Consider the following 20,461-nt stretch of genomic DNA (forward strand, 5'->3'; position numbering starts at 1 on the left):
TCCAAAACCCCCTCCCTTTCCATTTATCTCCTTCACCTCGGAGACGGGAGAGCGTCCCTGTCTTTGCCCCGTCCCATGGCAGTTCCGGGAAAGGGAGAATTTTGGACTAAAGCTAAATTGCTTCTAGAAGGAGTTTAAAACGCAAAACCCAAAGCAGAGGGGCGCTTCTGCTCTTTTTCTGGAAGGATTTTCAGACCTTCCAGAATCTGAATGGTGAAACTCTAACAAACCAACTAAATTCGAGAGTTAAACTAGTCAGTTAGTTAGTCAGTTAGTTACTCCGTAAGTTAGCTAAGTTAGTCAGTGATGTGGTTCTTGTGTTTTGCTTTTTTATTTTGTTTTGGTTCACCCACCACCTTCAAACACATGATCCATCCGGCCCTTAATCTGGGGGTTCGTCTGCTGCTGTTGGGTGAAGTGGATTATGTATTGGCGATGCTGTCATACCACAAGCCATGAAGCAGGGTGTTCGTGGGTAAGTTAGTTAACTAACCAACTCTGTAATGGCCACTGGTTGGCGATAAAGAGCTAGTTGAGCTGGCGATGTGGATCATGACGTTGAACTCTGCGAAATGGCCCGGGGGGTGAAGATGGAGAAATGGATGACGCCCCCATATCGTCAGCAGGGGAGCACAGAGTACGGAACTCGATTCGCTATTTTCTGGCGGTGAGCTGTTCCGAAGGAATAAGAAAATAAGAAAAATCAGAAAAATGAATAACAAAAAAAAAAAAAAAAAAAAAAAAAAAAAAAAAAAGAATCCCTCCTCCGTACTGCATACTGTGAGAGCTTTCCCCATAGATGGCCCGGCAGTTGACCTGCGCTTCTCCACACTCAGCTGTCCACGCGGGATTCTGGCGGTTGGGATCCTCCGGCCGGATAATATGTGCACAATCTCTGTGTGTGTGTGTGTGAGTGAGTGAAAAGGACAAGACGTCTGTGCTCCCAACATCCAGACCTGGCTTCTGAATAATACAGAATCGCAAACACTGCAGCCGGACATCAACCGCACTCTCCGTCCCCTCCCGTCGGATGATGGAGTTTTAGTCAACTATTATTCAACCTTCTTTCTCGTGAGCTACGATGGACGGTCGATCCTCCGAGTCCTGGCTCTGTATGACCAACTGCTAATGAACTTCGCTGCTCTATTCTCGCACGTGCGGGAATCGAGTCTGCTTAAGATCCTACATTGAAAATCATGAAGAGAAAAAAAAAAAAAATACGAACAAGACCGGCCTGATTGACAGCACTGGTTGCCTAAACTCCCGAAGAAATTCCCCACAAACGTCTTTTTCCCCCCTCTCTCCCCAGCGGTTCGTTGGAAAAAAAACTTTCGTTTCCCGGTGGCTCAGCACAAAACATCGAAAAGAGAACAAAGACCAAGGGTCATGGTACCCCGCGCTCTCCCGTATTCAAAATCAATCTCTCTCAGCCACCCTTTCGCCGAGCAGCCTAACAAACCCCCAGCTCACCCCCAGTTCTCCCCACAAACAATCCATCCCTATCAGCTTGGGACACACACACGCTCTCGCCTTTCTCCGGTAGCTTTCTGACGCGGTTGGATATCTTAGTCGACGAGGGACCTTGAATTCCATTATTGATAAGGCATCCTTTCGGCTCAAAGCAGGAAATATAACGCCTTGTGGATTGGGGGCCCACGCCGATGCGGGGTCGTGAGGGAGGCAAATGATGGATCTAACCAGAAATACCTTCTTCATGAAGTTACTCCCTCCTCCATATGAGATGGTCTCTTCGTGTCTTTTAGTTCCTTTGCCAATGTGTCTGATCATCAGGGACCCGCGATCACAGCCTGGAACACGAAAAGGAGAGTTGTGCAGCACCACAAAGTGTCCCACCGCAGGTCTGCCGAACGTAGTACATACACACATACCGAGTGCATACACTTGGTCCGACCATCCCTCGGGAGTCCAGCGCATCGGGCTTCGGGGTTATAGAACTCTCCTCTCTATCTCTCGCTTTTCAGTCAGAAATCAGGGTAGAAGTCTCCGCAGAATCGTGAGACATTTAACATACCCTGCCGTGTAACTGATAGGGCGAAGGGGAAAAAAAAAAATAAAATAGTAAATAATAAATAATAAAAAAAAATTAATAATAATAATAATAATAAACAAAGAAAGAAAATCGTCAAAAAAAATTCCCGAATCTTTGACAAAAGTAGTCATGTCCAGACGGTCTTCTAGAGGCAAACTGGATATCCAAAGCATGTATGTACTGTACATACAAACATACTTACAAAATGGGGTCGAAGCAAGACGATGCGATGCGATGGCCCCCAACCAAAAAGAAACCCCATCAAATTAATCTTTAGCCACCGTTACACCGCTTCCTATGTACGCCAGGCGTGTAAATGCTCCCCCTAGCGAATGGATCGCAAATAAAAATGCATTTCTGTAGCGGTTGATCGATTATCACGACGAAGTCAACATGTTCCAGGTGGCCGCATCACAGGTCACCTCCTCGAAGCTGTGGAGCGTAGAGAACCCCATGGCCGACAGACCATCGAAATTGCCGTCCCCATCCACCTGCCGCCAAATTGCCGTTAGCTAAAAAGAACATGTCCAAGAGGGCGCGCTGACCCGAATTTTACCCGGGTCTCTATTTTGGGGTGGTTGTTGGCGCAAAACTTTTTTTTTTTGGAAAGGGAAAAAGAGTTCCGGCGAACGCTGAAAAAGCCTCACACACATATATATTAATATGCAAAAGGCAAAAAGAATAAGCCACTTACACAATCCAGAACCACCGCACTGGCCCCCTGGCTACGTAATTGCTTGATTCCCAGTAAAATCAGGCCTTGAACGATGGTCGAATACTCCCCGGCAGAAGGGGAGATGACCGCTGAGGAGATTCCTCCACCCATAGGACGCGCCTCCTTCACTGTGGGAACGAATTCGGCCAGCGTCGATTCACTGGTGTACACAACAACAGTCCCCAAGATAGCGTCATCGCCATTCCGTTTAGCGCGAATGATTCCATTCGCAGAAGACCCACTTAACGCCATTTTGTATATCTCCATAACTCCCTGCCGTGAATTCGTCTTAACGTGATCGAGGATTGCTTCTGCATAGTCCAGGCCATAAACCAGATCGTAACTCACTTCCGCACTCTTCAAAGTTCGAGTAAGGCCTTCTGGTGGCGTCCACTCCCCCAGATTTGGGAGGATCATTGTGCAAACAGGTCTGGATAAAGACGTATTCCAACCCAGACTGGCGAACCACTGACGGAGACGTTTTCTCTCTACTGGGTTTCCTGTCGGAATACCAAGATATACCCCTGGGAGCCGTGAGCCCAACTGGAATCGCCTCACGCCTTGTCTCTGCATCAATGATCGAATTGCACGATTGTGTAAAGAGTTTCCAATCGACAGCTTTCGCCTCCCCGGATCGACGATCAGGGCGCCAATTACAGCAGTCCCAGTGGACTTGAAGAAGTATGTCGAGCAGAACCCATACAGCGCCTGAGTGCTGCTATTCCTGACAACAAAATGCGCCTCTTCAACATCAGAATTTCGTAACAAGAATGTATTGGATGTAACACCTGCAAGAGCCGATCGTTGGTTGTGCGTGCTGTCTTCGCGGATAGCGGTGAGCAGTTCGTCCAATGCGTTCGCATCGCGATCCTCATTCCAATTTTCTACAAGCCAATGCTGCCTTGACTGGTGAAGCTTCTGGCTGCGGCTCAAGGTGCCGGGAAGAACGCCGGTAGCCGTCAAATCTCCGTATAAAACCTTGACCAACGCCTGAAGAGCTGTTTCTGTAAAATCGTATGTGCACACATATGTTCCAATGGACTGATCTGTGGCAAAGTCATAAGGTGAGCTCACTGCCACTACCACAAGTGGTTTGGAACGCCTATCTCCATTTGCTGCAAACTGTGCATTGCATATCATGGCAACATGTTTTGTGAAGCCATACTGATAGAGGTTTCGGTTCGAGTCAGCGGTGACAACGATGACACCGCTTGCGCGATTAATAAGATTTTCGTGGACTGGGCGAACTCCATTGGCGGTATATGATGTATGGAGAACGCGACCGTTTCTATGTCGAGCTAGCGAGCGCCCAAATTCGCGAAAAACGCTCTCCCCGCTCATGACAGACGCACTGCGCTCCCAGGAGACTGTATCTGTGGAAAGAACCGTTTCTCTGCTACTTTCAGTGATTGAGAGGGACACAGCAGATGCGGGCAGAGGTTTGACTAAAGGTGTGAGAAGGAGAAGCTCTTCGTCGGGTTCCAGGACGCTGGTGAGTGGAAGGAGGTTGTTTTTGTCTCTGACGATGGTAATGGAGCTATTATAGGCCCTGGTGGATAGACTGGTGTGGGATGGTTGCATTTGGGAGAGAAGACTGATGCCGGCAGGGTTTAATGCCTTCTCCCACGATGTACAGCGGGCTTTCATGTCAAGAACTCTCTGCACTGATTGCCTGATCCGTTCTTTATTGATGATACCGTTCTCAACCCCAAGTCTCAAGCCATTGATTGCTTCTTGCTGAACTGAGAATGACCGGCAAAGGAGTATCAAGTCGCAGCCAGCTTTCATCGCCATTACCGTTCCTCCTCCTACTCCAATGTTGAAACTGAGCGCTTCCATTTCCAGGCATTCAGAGACCACGACGCCGTTGAAGTTGAGGTCCTTCCGAAGCAAGTCATCGACAACTTGCTCGGACAAGCAAGCGTGCATCACGTTCACACCAGCCGATGACATCGCGCAACCACCAACCATCATAGAATCAATCCCCTGTGCAATTGCGTTTCGAAAAGGGACAAGGGCACTCATGCTGAGCTGCTCAAGCGTGTCTGTGATAACAGGGACGTCCGTTTGGTTTCCTAGCACTTCAAGGTTTCCATAAGATGGAAAGTGCTTCCCACAAGTAACCAAGCCCGCTTCCTGATAGCCCTTCATGAACTCAACACCGTAGGCTGATACCTCTTGAGCATCATCCCCAATACTTCTGACTCCCAAAGGCTGACTTCTTGCGTTGTTCAAGACATCCAGGACCGGACCAAGGATCCAATTGACTCCGACAGCACTGAGCTCTTGAGCAGTGGCTTTCGCAACTTCCCTTGCTAGAGACTTCGATCCAGTAGCCGCGATTCCCATAGCGCTCGGAAATTGGCGGATATAGATCTCATCGAAAAGACTGTTGACGCCTCCATTCTCCTGATCGAGGCCAATCATGAGTGGAGCAGGGTGACCAGCATCCCGGGCAATAGTCTGAAGCTCTAACACGAGCTTTGTGGTTTCTTCTGCCGCTATCGAGACATTAGTTGTTTGTTGATAGCTTTTGTGTTGTGGGCTAGGTAGCAAAAAGGGGAAAATCCGAGAAGGAGCGTCGCCTGGATAGAGAGGTAGATGGAAGACCAGACAGAGAAGGACAATAGGCATGGATATCTACAGTGCATAGGGGAAATTGAGTTACAGCAAGCAAGAGAGAGGAGGGGGGCGGGCTGCACATTTAAGATTCTTGGCAGTCAGAATGATCGAACCAAGCCGATAGTCCTCGATAAGTGACCGGATCTGGGGATCGACGCTAGTTCCATCAAAGCCCATGACAAAGAGCTGGCCCATCTGCCTGTAGCCAATGTCTCCCATGGTGTACGGGTATGTCAGTCAGCCAGTTTGTTCTTCTTCCGGTTATCTGCCATGAAGATCAACACGAAAAAAATGAAAAGAAAAGAAAAGAAAAGAATAGAAAAGAAAGACAAAAAGAAAAAAGAAAAACAAAAAGAAAACATAAAATGTATTCCTGGGAAGTAATATGAAGAGAGGGAAATATAGAGATTAAAAAAAGGGAGAGAGAGAGAGGTGACATTGGGAATTGGATCCATTGTGCACGTCATCCCGACAAAGAAACAGGGCCTCGAAGCAAGGGATTAGATTTGCGACGGCAAATAAGCATGGCCCCAGTCAAGGATAGCAAATAGAAGGTGAAATTGCGCCAAAAGGCTAAGTTTCAGATCATTCGATTTCTGAGGGGACAAACCGGCACACATACCTGTCGAGCTCGTTGCAGTCCCATTCTGGGAGCGACTCTTCCTCCCTAGCCGCTGCCATGGCGGCGACGGGGGAACCCGTGGTGCCCTTCTCTTTCCAGCCGAATTGGTTCTCCCCGGTAAGCAAAAAAACGAATTTTACTTTAACGTCTGACGTGGAGGATCGGGGGGCGGGAGCGCTGGGGCTCAAAGGCCACACGATCTCTTTAAGATCAACAGCAGTGGAGCAAGGAGCTGTACAGTAAACTGGGGAAAACAGACGGGTCCAGAAGGGGCCAGGGGAAACCCGGGCCTTGCAGTAGCTATCGAGATGTAATGGAGGGGGAGAAATAGAATGATGCGGCAAAATGGCGCACTGGCTGCGGGTCTATAACAGTCACAGTGTGCAGCTTCAGGTGTACGGAGTAGCTAATGTTGACTGGCGTGGGGGGCAAAAACAATGAAACACAGCCAGTCTGACGGTACCAGCTTTCAGGCCAATCTCTTTGGATCTGGGCTGGAGCTGCCGAGCTCTGGGAGCCAGCTAACTGTCCAGAGAGGAGGCGGTTAAGCTGCACTCCATGCAGCTTCGCGAGCCCTTTTCTCGGACGTTCGACGGTTTTGCGGTTTGGACGAGCGCGGAGAAAAGTGGTGGCCGGCTTGCGGTGTGCTGATTGGGCGGGTTGCTGACATAAGGTCGCCAGCCAGCCGCAGCTTTGACGACTCGCGATGACGATGACCGTCAAACGGCGGCAGGGTTGGTTGTCGCCTGGGAGGACGACAGCGAGTCTCGCGGGAAGAAGTGTGCTGTCACCCGGCCACGCCTCCACCGGTCTCTCCAAGAAAAAAAGGAGGAAAAAAAAAAAAAAAAAAAAAAGAAAAAAAGAGGCCCTGCCGCCTCCCCTCCCGGTAAAACTCAACGGCAATCGCAGACGTTCCCTCCCAGGATCTGGTCGCAAGCGGCCCGTGCTACGCTTTGGTCGTGGTTAATTTCCGCGTCTGCCACGAGGCAAGCAACCAAGTCTTTGCGCTGGTCTGTCGACGACCATCTTGCTGAGTTAGAAGAAGGCTGCGATCTCTACCCATTCTGGCTATTGCCGGGCGCCATCGAGCGTCTCGCACATCCGATGAGGTTTGGAAGGTCGCTGGGTTTCTGGGCTGGCAGGAATATGATCGTGGGTGCTGAGGAATCCGCGATTTTGGCCTTGATCCCTGCATCCTTAAGGGCGCTTGGCTTCTCGCAATCTCAGATCTGAATTGCGTGATTATTCTGGCCTTTGACCTGCCTGTTTGGGCACACGATTCTTTCCAGAGAACAGATAGGTCGTTAATATGGGGCTCCCCGGGCCGAGATAGACCAACGAACGACAGTACCTGTCCTGCCGGCTATGAAAGCGACACACGTCAAAGGAGGAGCAGTACCAAGGGTTTGATTGCCACTCCAAGAGAGCTCTTCTTTCAACGTCCAATCTCTTTTTACTTTCTCTTACGGCCCTCCATGCCAGTTACTCAACACTGCAGTCTCTATCCCTTCGAACTTCGGTTACTCTCGAAACAATTTGTTTCTTCAACCGCTGGAATCGAATCGCAACTCGATAAATGTCATCGGGCTACGTGGTGTCAACTTGCACGGCTCGTTTTTCTTGTTTATACCGGGCAAGATACACTCCCGACGGATGCAATATCTCCGGGGGCTGAGATGATGATGATGATGAAAACTTGCCTCCCAGCCCGAACGACTAAAGCTAGCCATGATACAAAAGAGCCAGTTGAGAGTCTTGCTCTCGACATTGGTTGAGGGGATTCTCTCAGGTACTGAGCCGATCCTTTGAAGGCGCAACTTCCCCTTACATATTCGAACTCGTTTCCCATAGGGAGATTTAAAACTGACAAAAAGGTCAGGCGCACAGGAGAGTGCAACCTTGCAGTAGTGCATCTTCACCCTCCATGGCCTGCATCCTCTGATCCAGTCTCACGTCACCAGGGATTTGAGGGCCGGCAAGCTCCTCACCCTCAGGTTACCTCCTGTTTATATTGACTGTTTCCTCAGAATATGTTCAGTTCCACTTGAAATGTGAGGCCTGCTTCAGTGTAGTCAGTCTCGCTGTCAGCGCAGGGATTGCAGGCTCGGCTCTTCATGACGATGACCTCTACGCCCGCCACTGTGGGGCATGACTGGTGGGCAATGCAGCCGCTTTCTCTTTACGGATTCTCTTCTCCGTCCGTTTATGTTCGTCCTTTGGATTCCTCTGCAAAAATTTAGCGGCCTAACAGCGACCTCAGGGATCCGAATGAACTCTCTCAGCACAAACTTAAAAGGGTCTTCCCTGAGAGTGGTTAGCCTCCCGAGTGGCAATTCCGAGGATAAATTCTCTCTCGTCCCGTTTCCTTTCGGGGCGCAGCGAAGGTCAAAGGATGTTATCACAAGCCTCCGCTCAACGGCTTGTGTGGAGCAAAACTAAATATTCAACGTAGAATGTGCAGACTTTCAAGGAGTTGTATTTACCCACATTACTAATCGAGCTCTCTCAGGATTCCTGCGTGAAGCGGCTGGATCCGTTGAAATATAGAGGGCCGAGTGACGGCTCTTTCTCAACATTGGCTGAGGAATGATGACGTCCACAATAAGAACTGGCTAAGCAACTTCAGGCCGTACCTCACGGGCATCACCTTCAGTTCGCGGATTGCCGTCATCGGTCCCAGCGCGGCTGGTCAACCAATCATCGTGTCTCCAGCCCAGGTCCATGTCGTTCTCGGAAGTAATTGGCCGGGAACCGCTGTCAACGGTCCATTTTTCTGGGGCATCTCCAAGGAGTTACGGCGACAAATTATCGCATAGGAAAATATCTAAACAAGAGGATAGACGCTCTCGAAAACGGGAGGCGTAGTAAATACGTCACATACATAATATTACATACATCAACAACGCTGGTGAATTAAGTTATATACGCCGTAGTACTCCGTAGTTATATAAACGTACACTCCATACATCAGTCCGCCATCCTGCATAGTTGAAACTCTGGGGTCACTCTTCAAAAGTGAAGGGCGATTGACGGGCGCCCTATTTCGTTCAAGCTTGAGGGCAGCAACTTGATCTAATCACTAAAGGAGGAAAGTTGCGATCTTGCTGATCTTTTGGGAGCGACGCGTAAAGAGATCATATTTCAGAGGCCAAAGGCAATGCGACGTTACATATCAGCAAGCTAATAGATGTCGACTTTCGAGCTTGAGACTGTGACGTTGTGGTTGCACCTGAAGCATGGAATTCTCGATACGTAGTAGTTACACAGCAAATTACGGTCATATTACATACATGTACTCCATACGATACGCATTGAGAGCGTAATGGTATGTAATTATTGCACGGATGTTACCGAGATGGTAAGCCTTGTGTACCGTTCCAGCCCCCAATAGAAGAGGAGCTCATCCTCTAACATCAAAATGACGATGATCATGAACTAGGCATCAAGGACAGAGGAAACCCATCAGTATCCATACTAATGTGGAGACCGTAGATCCGGTATCCGTCACCGTTGGAAGCTTTAGATCCTAGTTCTCTGATGCAGAAAAATGATCATTTCAACGCAACCCCATCCGATTAGGCAAAAAGGGGGCGAGGAAAGGGAGGGTGCATGTGGGTGCGTAAAAAGCGCTCGATGGATCTAATCTCTCCCTCACAAATCTTTGCAAAATTTCCCCATTGGCGCGAGCGAGGAGACCTGGTTTGTCACAATATTGCCATCGTTACTTCGCGAGTAGATCGACCGTTTTTGCCCTTGGGAAACGGTGCCAACTCGGCCCGGGGGCCATTCTATACTTTACGTTGGAGTTACGTCGGAGTAATTCGTGAAATGCACACTTACTGGTCCTCCGCACCACGGATTCGATGGTAACGGAGATGGAGAGAGGACGTCCATCTGGGTAGGGATGGCTTTGGAGACTGGATTTCGGCGTGCACTAAATTACGGCATCCTTGAGACATGACGTTACTGAAGCTCAGGATAGGCTTTCCATGTCAAAGGATAAAGGGGGATGGGCCAAACAAAAGCTGCAGAATGGTCAAATATTGTCCAGAAAATGTACATACATACATATATACATTAATCAAAGTAAGAATTATAGACTTTCTAGCTGATTCTTTGGAAGTTGAAATTGCTCTCTTGCACAGCAACACATCATCACAGAGTCATCTTCTTTCACTTACCTACCCTCACTTTCCTTCACAACTCCAGCATCCTTTCATCTTCAAACTTGATCATCATTTCGGTCCCATCTGAGAAGCTCTTTATTCTATCTTCTAAAGGGATTCCGGAACAACTGTTAGCTCGCCGAGGCTCAGCGGCAAGAGACTGAATATTGACGCGTTCAACTACCTATCAAAATGTAAGTATCCTCCTGGGCTTTGTCGTTCCATTAACTACACTTGCTGTTCTGCAGCTAATATTAGTCTCTGCACGCGTGAAGGCGAGTCATCATCAGGAAAGACCCTCAGGCTGTGTCTGAGTATATCGCCGACTATATTGTTAGTATGTGTGGCCACAGCTCCAGTATCCCCTCACATCTTGAAGTTCAGCCTCTTGACTGTTATTTCTTTGTAGGTCGAATCAAAGCATTCGCCCCAACTGCTGAGAAACCATTCGTGTTGGGCCTTCCAACCGGCAGCAGCCCAGAGATCATCTATGGGATCTTGGTTGAGCGCTACAAGGCCGGCGATATCTCCTTCAAGAACGTTGTGACCTTCAACATGGTAGATAAACCCTTCCCATAAGCATCAGCTCCAGGCTACTAGAAACTGAGTTCTGTGTCGCGCAGGATGAGTATGTTGGCATCCCTCGGGACCACCCGCAGAGCTACCACACCTTCATGTACAAGCACCTCTTCTCCCATGTTGATATCCAGCCGGGCAATATCAACATCCTTAACGGAAATGCTCAGGACCTGGCTAAGGAATGCGCTGAATACGAAGAAAAGATCGCACGTGTGGGTGGTATCGATCTGTTTCTCGGCGGAGTCGGTCCAGACGGCCACATCGCTTTCAACGAGCCCGGTTCGAGCTTGAACTCGCGCACCCGCGTCAAGACCCTCGCATACGATACCATACTATCTAATTCACGCTTCTTCGACAACGACGTGTCCAAGGTCCCACGCAAAGCATTGACTGTGGGTATCAAGACCATCATGGATGCGCACGAGGTCGTCATTGTCGTGACCGGAGCGCACAAGGCAAAGGCATTGCAGAAGGGACTCGAAGGAGCCGTCAACCACATGTGGACCCTGTCTGCGTTGCAGCTTCACCAGCATCCTTTGATCGTCGTCGACGAAGACGCAACTCTGGAGCTCAGGGTTAAAACCGTTAAGGTAAAAAAAGCGCCTGACCATATTTTCTCATGATGCTCTCTTCCTCTACTGACCCAAGCTTTGCCAGTATTTCGAAAGCATTGAGCAGACCGGCACCGACGCTCGCACCCAGGGGCCGCCGCTTGTCCACCGCACCAAGCCTTACTACAAGCCCGTCACATCCAACGGCGATGTCAGCAGTCCTTCCCGGCCAGGTCTTGGTCTCAAGGTCGACACCGGATTCCAACGCCCGCTGGATGATCCTGACGAGCTCACCCCCGACAGCATGTCCTCCCGTATCCTGGATTCTGCCGTTGCAGGATTGGACGAGACCATGCTGAACGGCGACATTATTTTTGACCGCATGGGATCCCGAATTGTCACCAACGGTTAACTAGAGCGACATACGCTGTCAAATCAATGGATCAAAAATAAATAATGATGTGACGTCGAAATTCAAAATTCGTTTCCCAGAAAATTGAGAAAAAGACAAAAGGAAAAAAGTGAGAAAAAAATCACGATGCGTCCTCGCGACTTCCGAAATTTCCGTTACGTCCAGGGGATTTTCAGCACGCGCTTAGTTAAGTCCGGATTTCCAATTCTGCATCGATTTGAGAGGAGCGCGACATCAAGCAAGATAGTTACGCATTTCGGTTGGACGCATACGATCTCTTACGATTGACGACAATTCCATTCTAATTCGAGGTTGCGATCTTTTGTTTTCTTAACATAACCTTCTTTTGTTTTTTCCTCTTCTCCACCCCTTTCGCACTAACCGCTGCGCCAAGTCTGGTGCTCGTTGTGCGCTCGGCTTTTGCCCCGTAACAACAACGGCTGATTCCTTGAACCAACAAGGTGTGGATAAGGGGGAGTGTGAGGATCTTCTACACATGCTTAATTCTGGTCTGCTTAGTTGTCTTTTTCATGCCATTAGCTACTGATCACTTTGTATTGTAACAATTTTTTAAGATTCCCAACCTCCTTTTTTGCCCCTGCTAATAGAGCAAAAGATACCTGTATCATACCATATTAAAAGTTTCAAGAGATTCCATTTCATGCAAGGGGGGAGATATTTTTGTTTAATTTTTTTGCGTCTCGTTAGCTACTTCAATTCTTCAATTTTTTTCTTTTCTTTGGGCTGGTTTTGGTTGAATTGCTTTATGGAAACCAGCCAAACATGTAACTAACTGTGGAGTACATGTTATCCCAAGAGACCTGAAGGGAGCAAATCCAGGACATTTCCGTCAAAAGTGAACGAACCAGCAGAGAGCGGCCTGGTACAGTCAGGCTATACTATAGCTTTGTAAACACCGTCGCCACCGTCCCGCTCATGTCCACCAACGTACTCTTATTTCTCACCCACGCCTCGATTCCCCTTCGCCCATTCTCGACACCCACACCGCTCATCTTCCATCCTCCGACGGGCATCTCCGCCGGAGACTCCCCCCAAGAATTGATCCATGTAATTCCGGCATCTAGTCTGTCAATTATCTTATGCGCGAGATTGATATCACGGGTAAACACGCCTGCTGCTAAGCCCAAGGGCGTATTGTTTGCTCGACGCACGGCTTCGTCGATAGTATCATAGGTGAGGATGGACATGACGGGGCCGAAGATCTCCTCTTGGACGATCTTCATGTCGTCAGTGCAGTTGGTAAACACAGTCGGGGAAACCCAGTATCCGTCTCGAAAGGACGAGTCGAGGTTTGCGGGCGGGTGCGGGCCGCCGTAGAGCAGAGTTGCTTTGTCGTTATCAATGCCGTGGCGAATATAACTCATGACCTTTTCGCGATGTACGGAAGATGACAGCGGGCCGAAGTTGGTGTTTGGGTCCATCAGGGGTCCAGCGCGGATGTATCCCATCTTGCCGAGGAGCAGGGCCTCGAAGTCCGCCTTCATTTTCGAAGGCACGAACACCCTGGTTCCGTTCGTGCAGACTTGTCCAGTGCTAAAGAAGTTGGCAAGCATTGCACCATCTACAGCGCTCTCCAAGTCTGCATCGGGGAGAATAATGAGTGGGCTCTTCCCGCCCAGTTCCATAGTAACATACTTCATGTTTCCGGCCGCTGAGCCGGCGACCTTCTTCCCCGTCGAAACCTGTCCCGTGAACGACACCTTGGCGATAGTGGGGTGTGCGGTGAGGTATGCGCCGACATCACCCGCACCGTGGACGACATTGAACACGCCTGCTGGGAGCCCGGCCTCAGTGTATATCTGCGAAAGTACAAGTCCGTGGAGAGGCGTGAATTCACTGGGTTTATAGACCATCGTGTTTCCAGCGGCCAAGCAAGGCGCTGATTTCCATAGAGCGCTGTGCAAAGTTAGGAATCCAGCCTCTCAAAGATCAGAAACACACATTTCTCGAAGCCTCTTACATCTGAATGGGATAATTCCAAGCTCCGATTCCGGCGCAAACACCCAATGGCGCCTTCTTCGTATACACCCAGGCGTCCTCCCTCAACTGCGTGGTCTCTCCGTTCAACCCACCGCCGCTGATCAACCCAGCGTAGTACTCCAGCACATCGGCACCCGTGACGACGTCAACCGTACTCGTTTCCGAGAACGCCTTGCCCGTATCGAGCGTTTCGATCTGGGCGATCTCATCATTTCGCTCTCTCAAAATCTCCGCGGCCCTCAGAAGGATTTTGGCGCGGGTCGAGACTGGGGTTTTCGACCAGTCGGAAAACGCCCTCTCGGCGGATTTAACGGCGTTATCGACATCGGCATGGGATGCGACCTCAACAGACGCAAGGACGGATGCATCTGAAGGGTTTACGGTCTCGAAGGTTTTACCGGAGGTCGCCTTTCGAACTGCGCCGTTGTAGTAGAGTTGCTGTGTGGGAAAGGACGGCGTGTCCATCTTGCTCGGATAGTAGTTATATTTACTCCCGGAAATGAATTGAGGGATCCCAGCTCCTGCGGTTCTCCTTTTTTTTTTTTTTTCCACCTCTCCCCCACTTATGATGGGTGTGTGTGGTTCGGATAATATTTGCCGGACAGGCCTCGTTTTAAAGATCTGCAGCGAACGTTCCCAAGTTGATACCGAAAAGGTTGAGCTGCCGCATTTTCACGTGATATGACACAATCGGCCGGATCGGCAAGAGCGCGAATGTGGGTCCGCGCATTGAGGGCTTGGCGCCTGTCGTCCGACCGGGCGGTTTCGCTGCGTGGGGCCAAGAGTTGCGCCGAGCGAGGTTCGGGTTATCACCGCTCCGGGCGACGTGGTTTTGCTGGCACACTCCGCGGACTTCCCCGTAATTCCTTCAACATTGGTAATATAACATATTCTCCGAACATAGACACAAACTCACCCTTCCTGAAGTCGTTGCTGAAGCCCACTGCAGGTCGCTGGCAGTGTGCTCTCCTCCTCTCCGCTGCCGCCCGGACGCCTCCCGCCTGCCTGCGGTCAGAACGGCGGCTTGCCGGGGGAAGAGGCCTCGGTGGGGCGGCGGGCGGCAGCGGCCAATCACAATGCCTGGAGCAAGATTATCCGGCGGTCGCATGTGGCGGCCCACGCTGCAAAACTGGGGTAGTTTAACCCTTTGCGGCCTAGCGCCTACGTCGGTGGCTGGTTAAGCTTGGCAGGGGCCCACTTAGTGCGGTCCGATGTGACAGGTGATTGGCCAGTGTAGCAGCAGGGCGAGAGACTTTTCTGTGGCTTTGTCGTCGCCGCCAGATGCTCGTCCGTTTGCCATTATGTATTTAAATCTGATTCTCCCGCTGCGCGGCGTGTTCTGTGGTTCTTCTCTTCCTGCTCTATCTCTCCCTCTCTCTCTCTCTCTTTTTTTTATTTCGTAAAAGTAGGCTCCGCCATAAAAAGCTTTAGACGTTGTTTGCCCGTTGCATATCCGGCTACCTCCGCCCCGTGAGACCCTGCCTCTCGATCGCCGCTCTCTTTGTTTTGAAGAAAGTCGCCGATTGCTTCTCTTGTCGTCTCTTTTCATTTAGGATTCCTTTTCCTTGTCTTTTTCTTTTTCCTTTTTCCTTATTTTTTTTTTTTTTTTTTGGCCTTTCCTGGTCTGTGCGTATCGGGACCTTCAACAAGGTCTTGTTACTAGCTTGCCTGTATTCGTTCAACACGTCGAATCACTTCCAGGACCATGCCCGCAAAGACGACGACCGAACTTCCCGTCGGAGACGTGGACAGCTATGACTACGTCATTGTTGGCGGTGGAACTGCCGGCTGTGTCATTGCCAGCAGGCTGGCTGAGTATCTTCCCCGTATGAAGATCCTACTCGTCGAAGGCGGCCCTAGTGATTTCATGGATGACCGTGTGCTCCTTCTCAAGGACTGGCTGAATCTGCTGGGAGGAGAGCTTGACTATGATTATGGCACCACTGAGCAGCCAATGGGTACGTTTGAAGATGCCGTCTGTCATGACTGCTAATCTGTCCCTGCTCCCTCTCTCGCCTGCGCGGTAGTCAGGTTGGTTTGGGTGGTTTACAGCAAACCAGAACCCGCCTTTGGTTGAAACAACAACCTGCGGACGCCCAACAGGCAAAGCTTAAAAAAAAAAGAAATGCAGTAATCACTGTGTGACGTGTGGAACTAGGACTCACATGGAATTCTTTTTTGATGTAGGTAATAGTCACATCCGGCACTCTCGCGCTAAGGTACTTGGCGGCTGCTCCAGCCACAATACTCTGATCTCCTTCCGCCCATTCGAATATGACTGCAAGCGCTGGGAGAGCAAAGGTTGCACGGGGTGGTCCTTTGAGACCTTCTCCCGCGTCCTCGACAACTTGCGCAACACCGTCCAGCCGGTCCATGCCCGCCACCGGAACCAGCTCTGCAAGGATTGGGTCAACGCCTGCTCAAGCACCTTTGATATCCCAGTCATCGAAGACTTCAACAAGGAGATCCGTTCAACTGGAAAACTGACCGAGGGCGTGGGCTTTTTCTCTGTCTCTTATAACCCGGATGATGGCCGTCGTAGCAGTGCTAGCGTGGCCTATATCCACCCCATGCTGCGAGGAGAGGAGCACAAACCCAACCTTACTGTTTTGACAGACGCCTGGGTTTCCCGCGTCAACGTCTCTGGAGACACTGTGACCGGAGTGAACGTTACCCTGCAATCAGGCACCAAGCTTACCCTTCGTCCCAAACGGGAGACCATCATCTGCGCTGGTGCAGTCGATACTCCCAGACTCCTCCTACTCTCTGGCCTCGGCCCACGAGAGCAGCTCTCCTCTCTCAACATCCCCGTCGTCAAAGACATCCCGGGAGTCGGCGAGAACTTGATCGACCACCCCGAATCCATCATCATCTGGGAACTCAACCAGCCCGTTCCCCCCAACCAGACGACCATGGACTCTGATGCCGGCATCTTCCTCCGGCGTGAACCCCCCAACGCCAGGGACTTCGACGGCGACGCGGCCGACGTGATGATGCACTGCTACCAGATCCCCTTCTGCCTCAACACCGCCCGTCTCGGCTACGACACCCCAACCAACGCCTTCTGCATGACCCCCAATATCCCGCGCCCACGCTCCCGCGGACGTCTGTACCTCACCTCCTCCGACCCCAACGTCAAACCCGCCCTGGACTTCCGCTACTTCACCGACCCTGAGGGCTACGACGCCGCGACCATCGTGTACGGTCTCAAGATGGCGCGCAAGGTCGCCCAGCAGTCTCCCTTTAAAGAATGGATCAAGCGCGAGGTTGCCCCGGGCCCGAACCTCACCACCGACGAGGAATTGAGCGAGTACGGTCGTCGTGTGGCGCACACGGTGTATCATCCCGCCGGCACGACCAAGATGGGCGACGTCACTCGCGACCCGATGGCGGTTGTAGATCCGCAGTTGAAGCTTAGGGGCTTGAAAAACGTGCGCATCGCAGATGCGGGCGTGTTCCCGGATATGCCTACTATCAACCCGATGTTGACGGTTTTGGCCATTGGCGAGCGTGCGGCAGAATTGATTGCTCAGGAGGCCGGATGGAAGGGGGCTGCTCCTAGGCTGTAAAAAAAAAAAAAAAAGAAAGAAAGAAATAAAAAGGTGTTATGATTACTTGGGAGGCATTGTGACTTATTTTCATTTTTCTCTAATGAAGATATTCATGGATAGATATTGCGTTGCGTTGATGTGTCCTGGATGTATAAAGTTTCGATATATCCCGCCAATTATATTTTGGCTTTTTGGGTGCCCAAATGCTTTCTCGACATGCTTTGTTGTCCAGATGCTCTGGATAAAACGATGTGGTATCGGAGATTAAGGAGAGAGAAAATAAAATCAATCTACAAGAAGAGTTACATAGATATTGCCGTCCTGCATCTTCACTTATCCCACCAAGCTGTCAGTAGCGCGACTTCAGGTAGGACTGGTGAAATTCACAAGGGGGTGTAACTATAAGGAACATCTGCCCTTGAATAGAGCAATGCTTGCTTGAATTGATAAAAATCTCATAGGTAATAGAGAAATGCAAAATCTATATTTGATAATTTACAAGAGTCTTTTCTCTTTGTGCTCTCTATGCCTAGCCGTGTAACTATTCGACGAAGCGTGCATCTAGGTACTCTCTCATCTTCTAAGATCAAAGCAGCTTGAGCAATAAACCACAGAAGCAAATCACAAAGAGGGAGAGAAGGTGAACTTTCTTCTTTTGGTCAACGAAGAGACATTAGGGTATTTTACGCTGTTAAGATAGCAGAATGGAACATTTATGATGATCAATCTGTGCCGTGCTTAGTTCCCTAGGCCTTCTCAGCGTCAAACACCTTCACGCCGAACTTCCACACCTGGTCAACTGTCAAAGTTCCCAAGCCTCCATTCTCATCCCTTTTCTCTCCGAGCACAACCAAATCTGCATCAGCACCATGCGCCAGTGTACCCTTGGTCCCCAAGATACCCAACATCTTTGCAGGCGTCTCTGTCACTGCAGCAATGGCATCCACGGTCCTTGCACCGGCCCATTGTCTGAAATTGTTCACGCACTCGATGAGCGTGGCTGAACTTCCTGCCAGGCGATCCGAGCCCTCGAGAGTAAGCAATGCGCCCTTCTTGACGATCCGCTCGCCATTGGTCCAATCGTATATACCGTCTGGCATGCCGCATAGCCTCATGGCGTCAGTGACAAGGATCATCCCCTTCGGATGAGCGTTATAGGCGATCCGGATAGTTGTCGGATGGAGATGAAGGCCGTCGGCAATAATGCCGTAAAACGGTCGGTGTTTCTCGGACTGGCCGAGGAGACCAAAGACTCCCGGATGACGGTGGTAGAAGGGTCTCATGGCATTGAAAAGGTGAGTGATCATGTTGGCACCAGCATCGACAGCAGCGACAGCCTGTTCGTATGTTGCGTCGGAGTGACCGATGGAATAGATAATGCCCTGGGATTGGATCTGGGGGATGAGCGAGAGCATGACGCCAACCTCTGGGGCGGCAGTGATCATCTTAACGGGGATCAGATCGGTAGAAGCTTCATCGACACAAATATTCTCGGCTCCATAGCAATCGATGAGATCTTCGAAGCCGTTTTCCGCGGTAATCAACACCTCATGGCTGTGGATTCCGTTCTTTCCGGGACTAAGGAATGGCCCTTCAACGTGAGCACCGAGAGATTCAGCGCCGTCCTCAGCACGGCGGAGGAGACCAGAAGGGCCGAGAGAAGGGAGAACCTGGCCATTGTCAGGATGATATTCTGCTGGAGGATTTGTTTCCTCGGGATCAAGGCTTACCTTGGCATATACTTCTTTCTTCTGGCTGGTCAACGTGGGGAGATAGGACGTGATTCCCATTTTTATCAGCGCGTGATTTACGTCTCTTAGTCCAGCGTCATACTCGTCTTTGGTTTCTCGGGGCACGGAAAAGTCGAATCCAGCGGCGCCATTGATCTGTACTTCGATGAAACCCGGGGCCAAGATACGTCCCCCAAGGTCGATGACTTGATCGGGGCAGATATGATCCTCATAAAAGGCGCGTTGATCCTGAAGTATTTTGCCCGACACAGAGTCGATCCACAAGTCTTTTTCAATGAGCTTGCCGTCGATGGCAAGGCGGCAGTTTGTGAATTTTGTGACGCGAGGATGTATATCCCCATTCCGAATCAAGGATGGCATCGTCGCGTATCAACAGGTGAGTGGATGGTAATAACGAGTCTTGCGGGAGGAAGACTGGGACGGAAATAGCTAGGACTGCTGGAGAGGTAGCTTAGAGTCCTGGAAGTGCTCAACGTTAGCCTTGATAGGGAAAACGTTTGGAGGAGCCACTCACCCGCCAGCCAACTCGTTGTTTCGGGAGAAGAGGAAGAAGGTATTAAGAGACACGAGTGGAGGAGAGGAAAGGCGGGAGGGGAAAAGGCACCCGGGAACCATCCAGTGAATGGGCAAGATGAGGTTTGGAGACAACTTTTTTACATCAAAGGTTGAAAGGAAGCCTTGGAACTGGAAACTTTTTTTCTCGGTATTGATTTCTAACTACATCCTGAATAATGTACAGTACTTTCTGGGATCCGGGGGAAAAGGCGCGGGCGAAGGAAATTAACCTTGGATTCCTCAGAATCTGCCGCATCATTGTCGATAGCAAGGAGATGGAAGGAGACAGGGTGGAGGAGCGGATGGTAGCATGTCCTGCTTGGAGATGTCCAGATGGAACAGTCGTCGTGAGCAGCTCGAGGTGTTGATGTGATGTAAAGAGAGCACCTGGCGAAGCTTCTGGACGAACGCTGTTACCAGGCGGTTATGTCAGTGGCGTTTCCCCCCGCCGCTGGGTATTACGGTACTGTACAGGACCACCTCGCGGAGAGCGTTATGACCATACAGTACTTACCATACAACGCTCCCACAAAATACAACTTTACGTGACGGGTAAATACCTGTATTTCAAGACGGTCCCCAAAAATCCGCTGGCATGAATCTTAGCGCGAGCCTCAGCAGTACGGTGGTTTAGTATATGTAAAGCGCGGGTAAGGAGTGTAGCAGCTTTGGCTTGTTTCAAAAAGCTTGGTGAGCTCGTGAAGGAGCTCCAGCCTCGTACGCTTCGTTCGCTGTCAACGAAACAGTTTCGATGTGGGCGGCGTCAATGCAGCACCAACTCCCGTAACATAGTCCAGTCCACGAGTACTTTCCTGCTGCTAGCACAACACGCTGCTGAGGAGTTTTGAAGCGTGCAGAATAATGCTCCGACCGAGCTGGCGTTGGA

The 20,461-nt window shown here is 50.3% G+C and overlaps 9 protein-coding genes across 10 annotated transcripts; 4 read left to right on the forward strand and 5 right to left on the reverse strand.

The window, feature by feature from the left end:
* Positions 1-1,031: 1,031 nt before the first annotated feature.
* Positions 1,032-2,092, reverse strand: CIMG_13357 (uncharacterized protein). The gene is made up of 3 exons (XM_001244964.2): positions 2,033-2,092; positions 1,708-1,964; positions 1,032-1,581 (listed from the first exon to the last, which is right to left on the reverse strand). The coding sequence occupies exons 2-3, from the start codon at positions 1,933-1,935 to the stop codon at positions 1,417-1,419; spliced, it is 393 nt and encodes a 130-aa protein (XP_001244965.2). The 5' UTR covers positions 1,936-1,964; positions 2,033-2,092; the 3' UTR covers positions 1,032-1,416.
* Positions 2,080-6,806, reverse strand: CIMG_11309 (beta-N-acetylglucosaminidase). Its single transcript, XM_004445985.1, has 4 exons — positions 6,010-6,806; positions 5,468-5,586; positions 2,745-5,266; positions 2,080-2,541 (listed from the first exon to the last, which is right to left on the reverse strand). Exons 1-4 carry the CDS (start codon positions 6,066-6,068, stop codon positions 2,428-2,430), a joined length of 2,814 nt encoding a protein of 937 aa, XP_004446042.1. The 5' UTR covers positions 6,069-6,806; the 3' UTR covers positions 2,080-2,427.
* CIMG_04409 (uncharacterized protein) lies at positions 6,355-7,242 on the forward strand (the record flags this gene model as incomplete). Its single annotated transcript, XM_001244967.2, has 4 exons — positions 6,355-6,404; positions 6,543-6,651; positions 6,691-6,743; positions 6,933-7,242. 4 exons carry the CDS (start codon positions 6,355-6,357, stop codon positions 7,240-7,242), a joined length of 522 nt encoding a protein of 173 aa, XP_001244968.2.
* CIMG_13358 (uncharacterized protein) lies at positions 6,829-8,892 on the forward strand. Its single transcript, XM_004445986.1, has 3 exons — positions 6,829-8,216; positions 8,270-8,464; positions 8,519-8,892. The coding sequence occupies exon 1, from the start codon at positions 7,485-7,487 to the stop codon at positions 7,782-7,784; it is 300 nt and encodes a 99-aa protein (XP_004446043.1). The 5' UTR covers positions 6,829-7,484; the 3' UTR covers positions 7,785-8,216; positions 8,270-8,464; positions 8,519-8,892.
* Positions 8,893-10,059: 1,167 nt separating this feature from the next.
* On the forward strand, positions 10,060-12,537 carry CIMG_04411 (the record flags this gene model as incomplete). Of its 2 annotated transcripts, XM_004445987.1 has the most annotated exons (5): positions 10,060-10,369; positions 10,451-10,512; positions 10,585-10,733; positions 10,799-11,344; positions 11,412-12,537. In XM_004445987.1, coding segments are annotated over 5 exons (1,065 nt in total). In that variant the 3' UTR covers positions 11,718-12,537. The 2 variants fall into 2 exon arrangements, with proteins under 2 accessions (XP_004446044.1, XP_004446045.1); XM_004445988.1 differs by lacking the exons at positions 10,060-10,369; positions 10,451-10,512 and having other exon boundaries at positions 10,513-10,733.
* On the reverse strand, positions 12,381-14,308 carry CIMG_04412 (betaine aldehyde dehydrogenase). The gene is made up of 2 exons (XM_001244970.2): positions 13,699-14,308; positions 12,381-13,634 (listed from the first exon to the last, which is right to left on the reverse strand). The coding sequence occupies exons 1-2, from the start codon at positions 14,181-14,183 to the stop codon at positions 12,617-12,619; spliced, it is 1,503 nt and encodes a 500-aa protein (XP_001244971.1). The 5' UTR covers positions 14,184-14,308; the 3' UTR covers positions 12,381-12,616.
* A 23-nt stretch (positions 14,309-14,331) lies between these two features.
* Positions 14,332-14,826, reverse strand: CIMG_11310 (uncharacterized protein; the record flags this gene model as incomplete). The annotated part of the gene is made up of 2 exons (XM_012358402.1): positions 14,332-14,553; positions 14,635-14,826. 2 exons carry the CDS (start codon positions 14,824-14,826, stop codon positions 14,332-14,334), a joined length of 414 nt encoding a protein of 137 aa, XP_012213825.1.
* Positions 14,827-15,367: 541 nt separating this feature from the next.
* On the forward strand, positions 15,368-17,582 carry CIMG_04413 (choline oxidase). The gene is made up of 2 exons (XM_001244971.2): positions 15,368-15,676; positions 15,906-17,582. The coding sequence occupies exons 1-2, from the start codon at positions 15,424-15,426 to the stop codon at positions 17,285-17,287; spliced, it is 1,635 nt and encodes a 544-aa protein (XP_001244972.1). The 5' UTR covers positions 15,368-15,423; the 3' UTR covers positions 17,288-17,582.
* Positions 17,583-17,731: 149 nt separating this feature from the next.
* On the reverse strand, positions 17,732-19,736 carry CIMG_04414 (N-acetylglucosamine-6-phosphate deacetylase). The gene is made up of 3 exons (XM_001244972.2): positions 19,535-19,736; positions 19,000-19,479; positions 17,732-18,939 (listed from the first exon to the last, which is right to left on the reverse strand). Exons 2-3 carry the CDS (start codon positions 19,378-19,380, stop codon positions 18,016-18,018), a joined length of 1,305 nt encoding a protein of 434 aa, XP_001244973.2. The 5' UTR covers positions 19,381-19,479; positions 19,535-19,736; the 3' UTR covers positions 17,732-18,015.
* Between the last annotated feature and the right edge of the window lie 725 nt (positions 19,737-20,461).

Source organism: Coccidioides immitis, assembly GCF_000149335.2.
Source record: "Coccidioides immitis RS genomic scaffold supercont3.4, whole genome shotgun sequence".
Classification (NCBI taxonomy): Eukaryota; Fungi; Ascomycota; class Eurotiomycetes; order Onygenales; family Onygenaceae; genus Coccidioides; species Coccidioides immitis.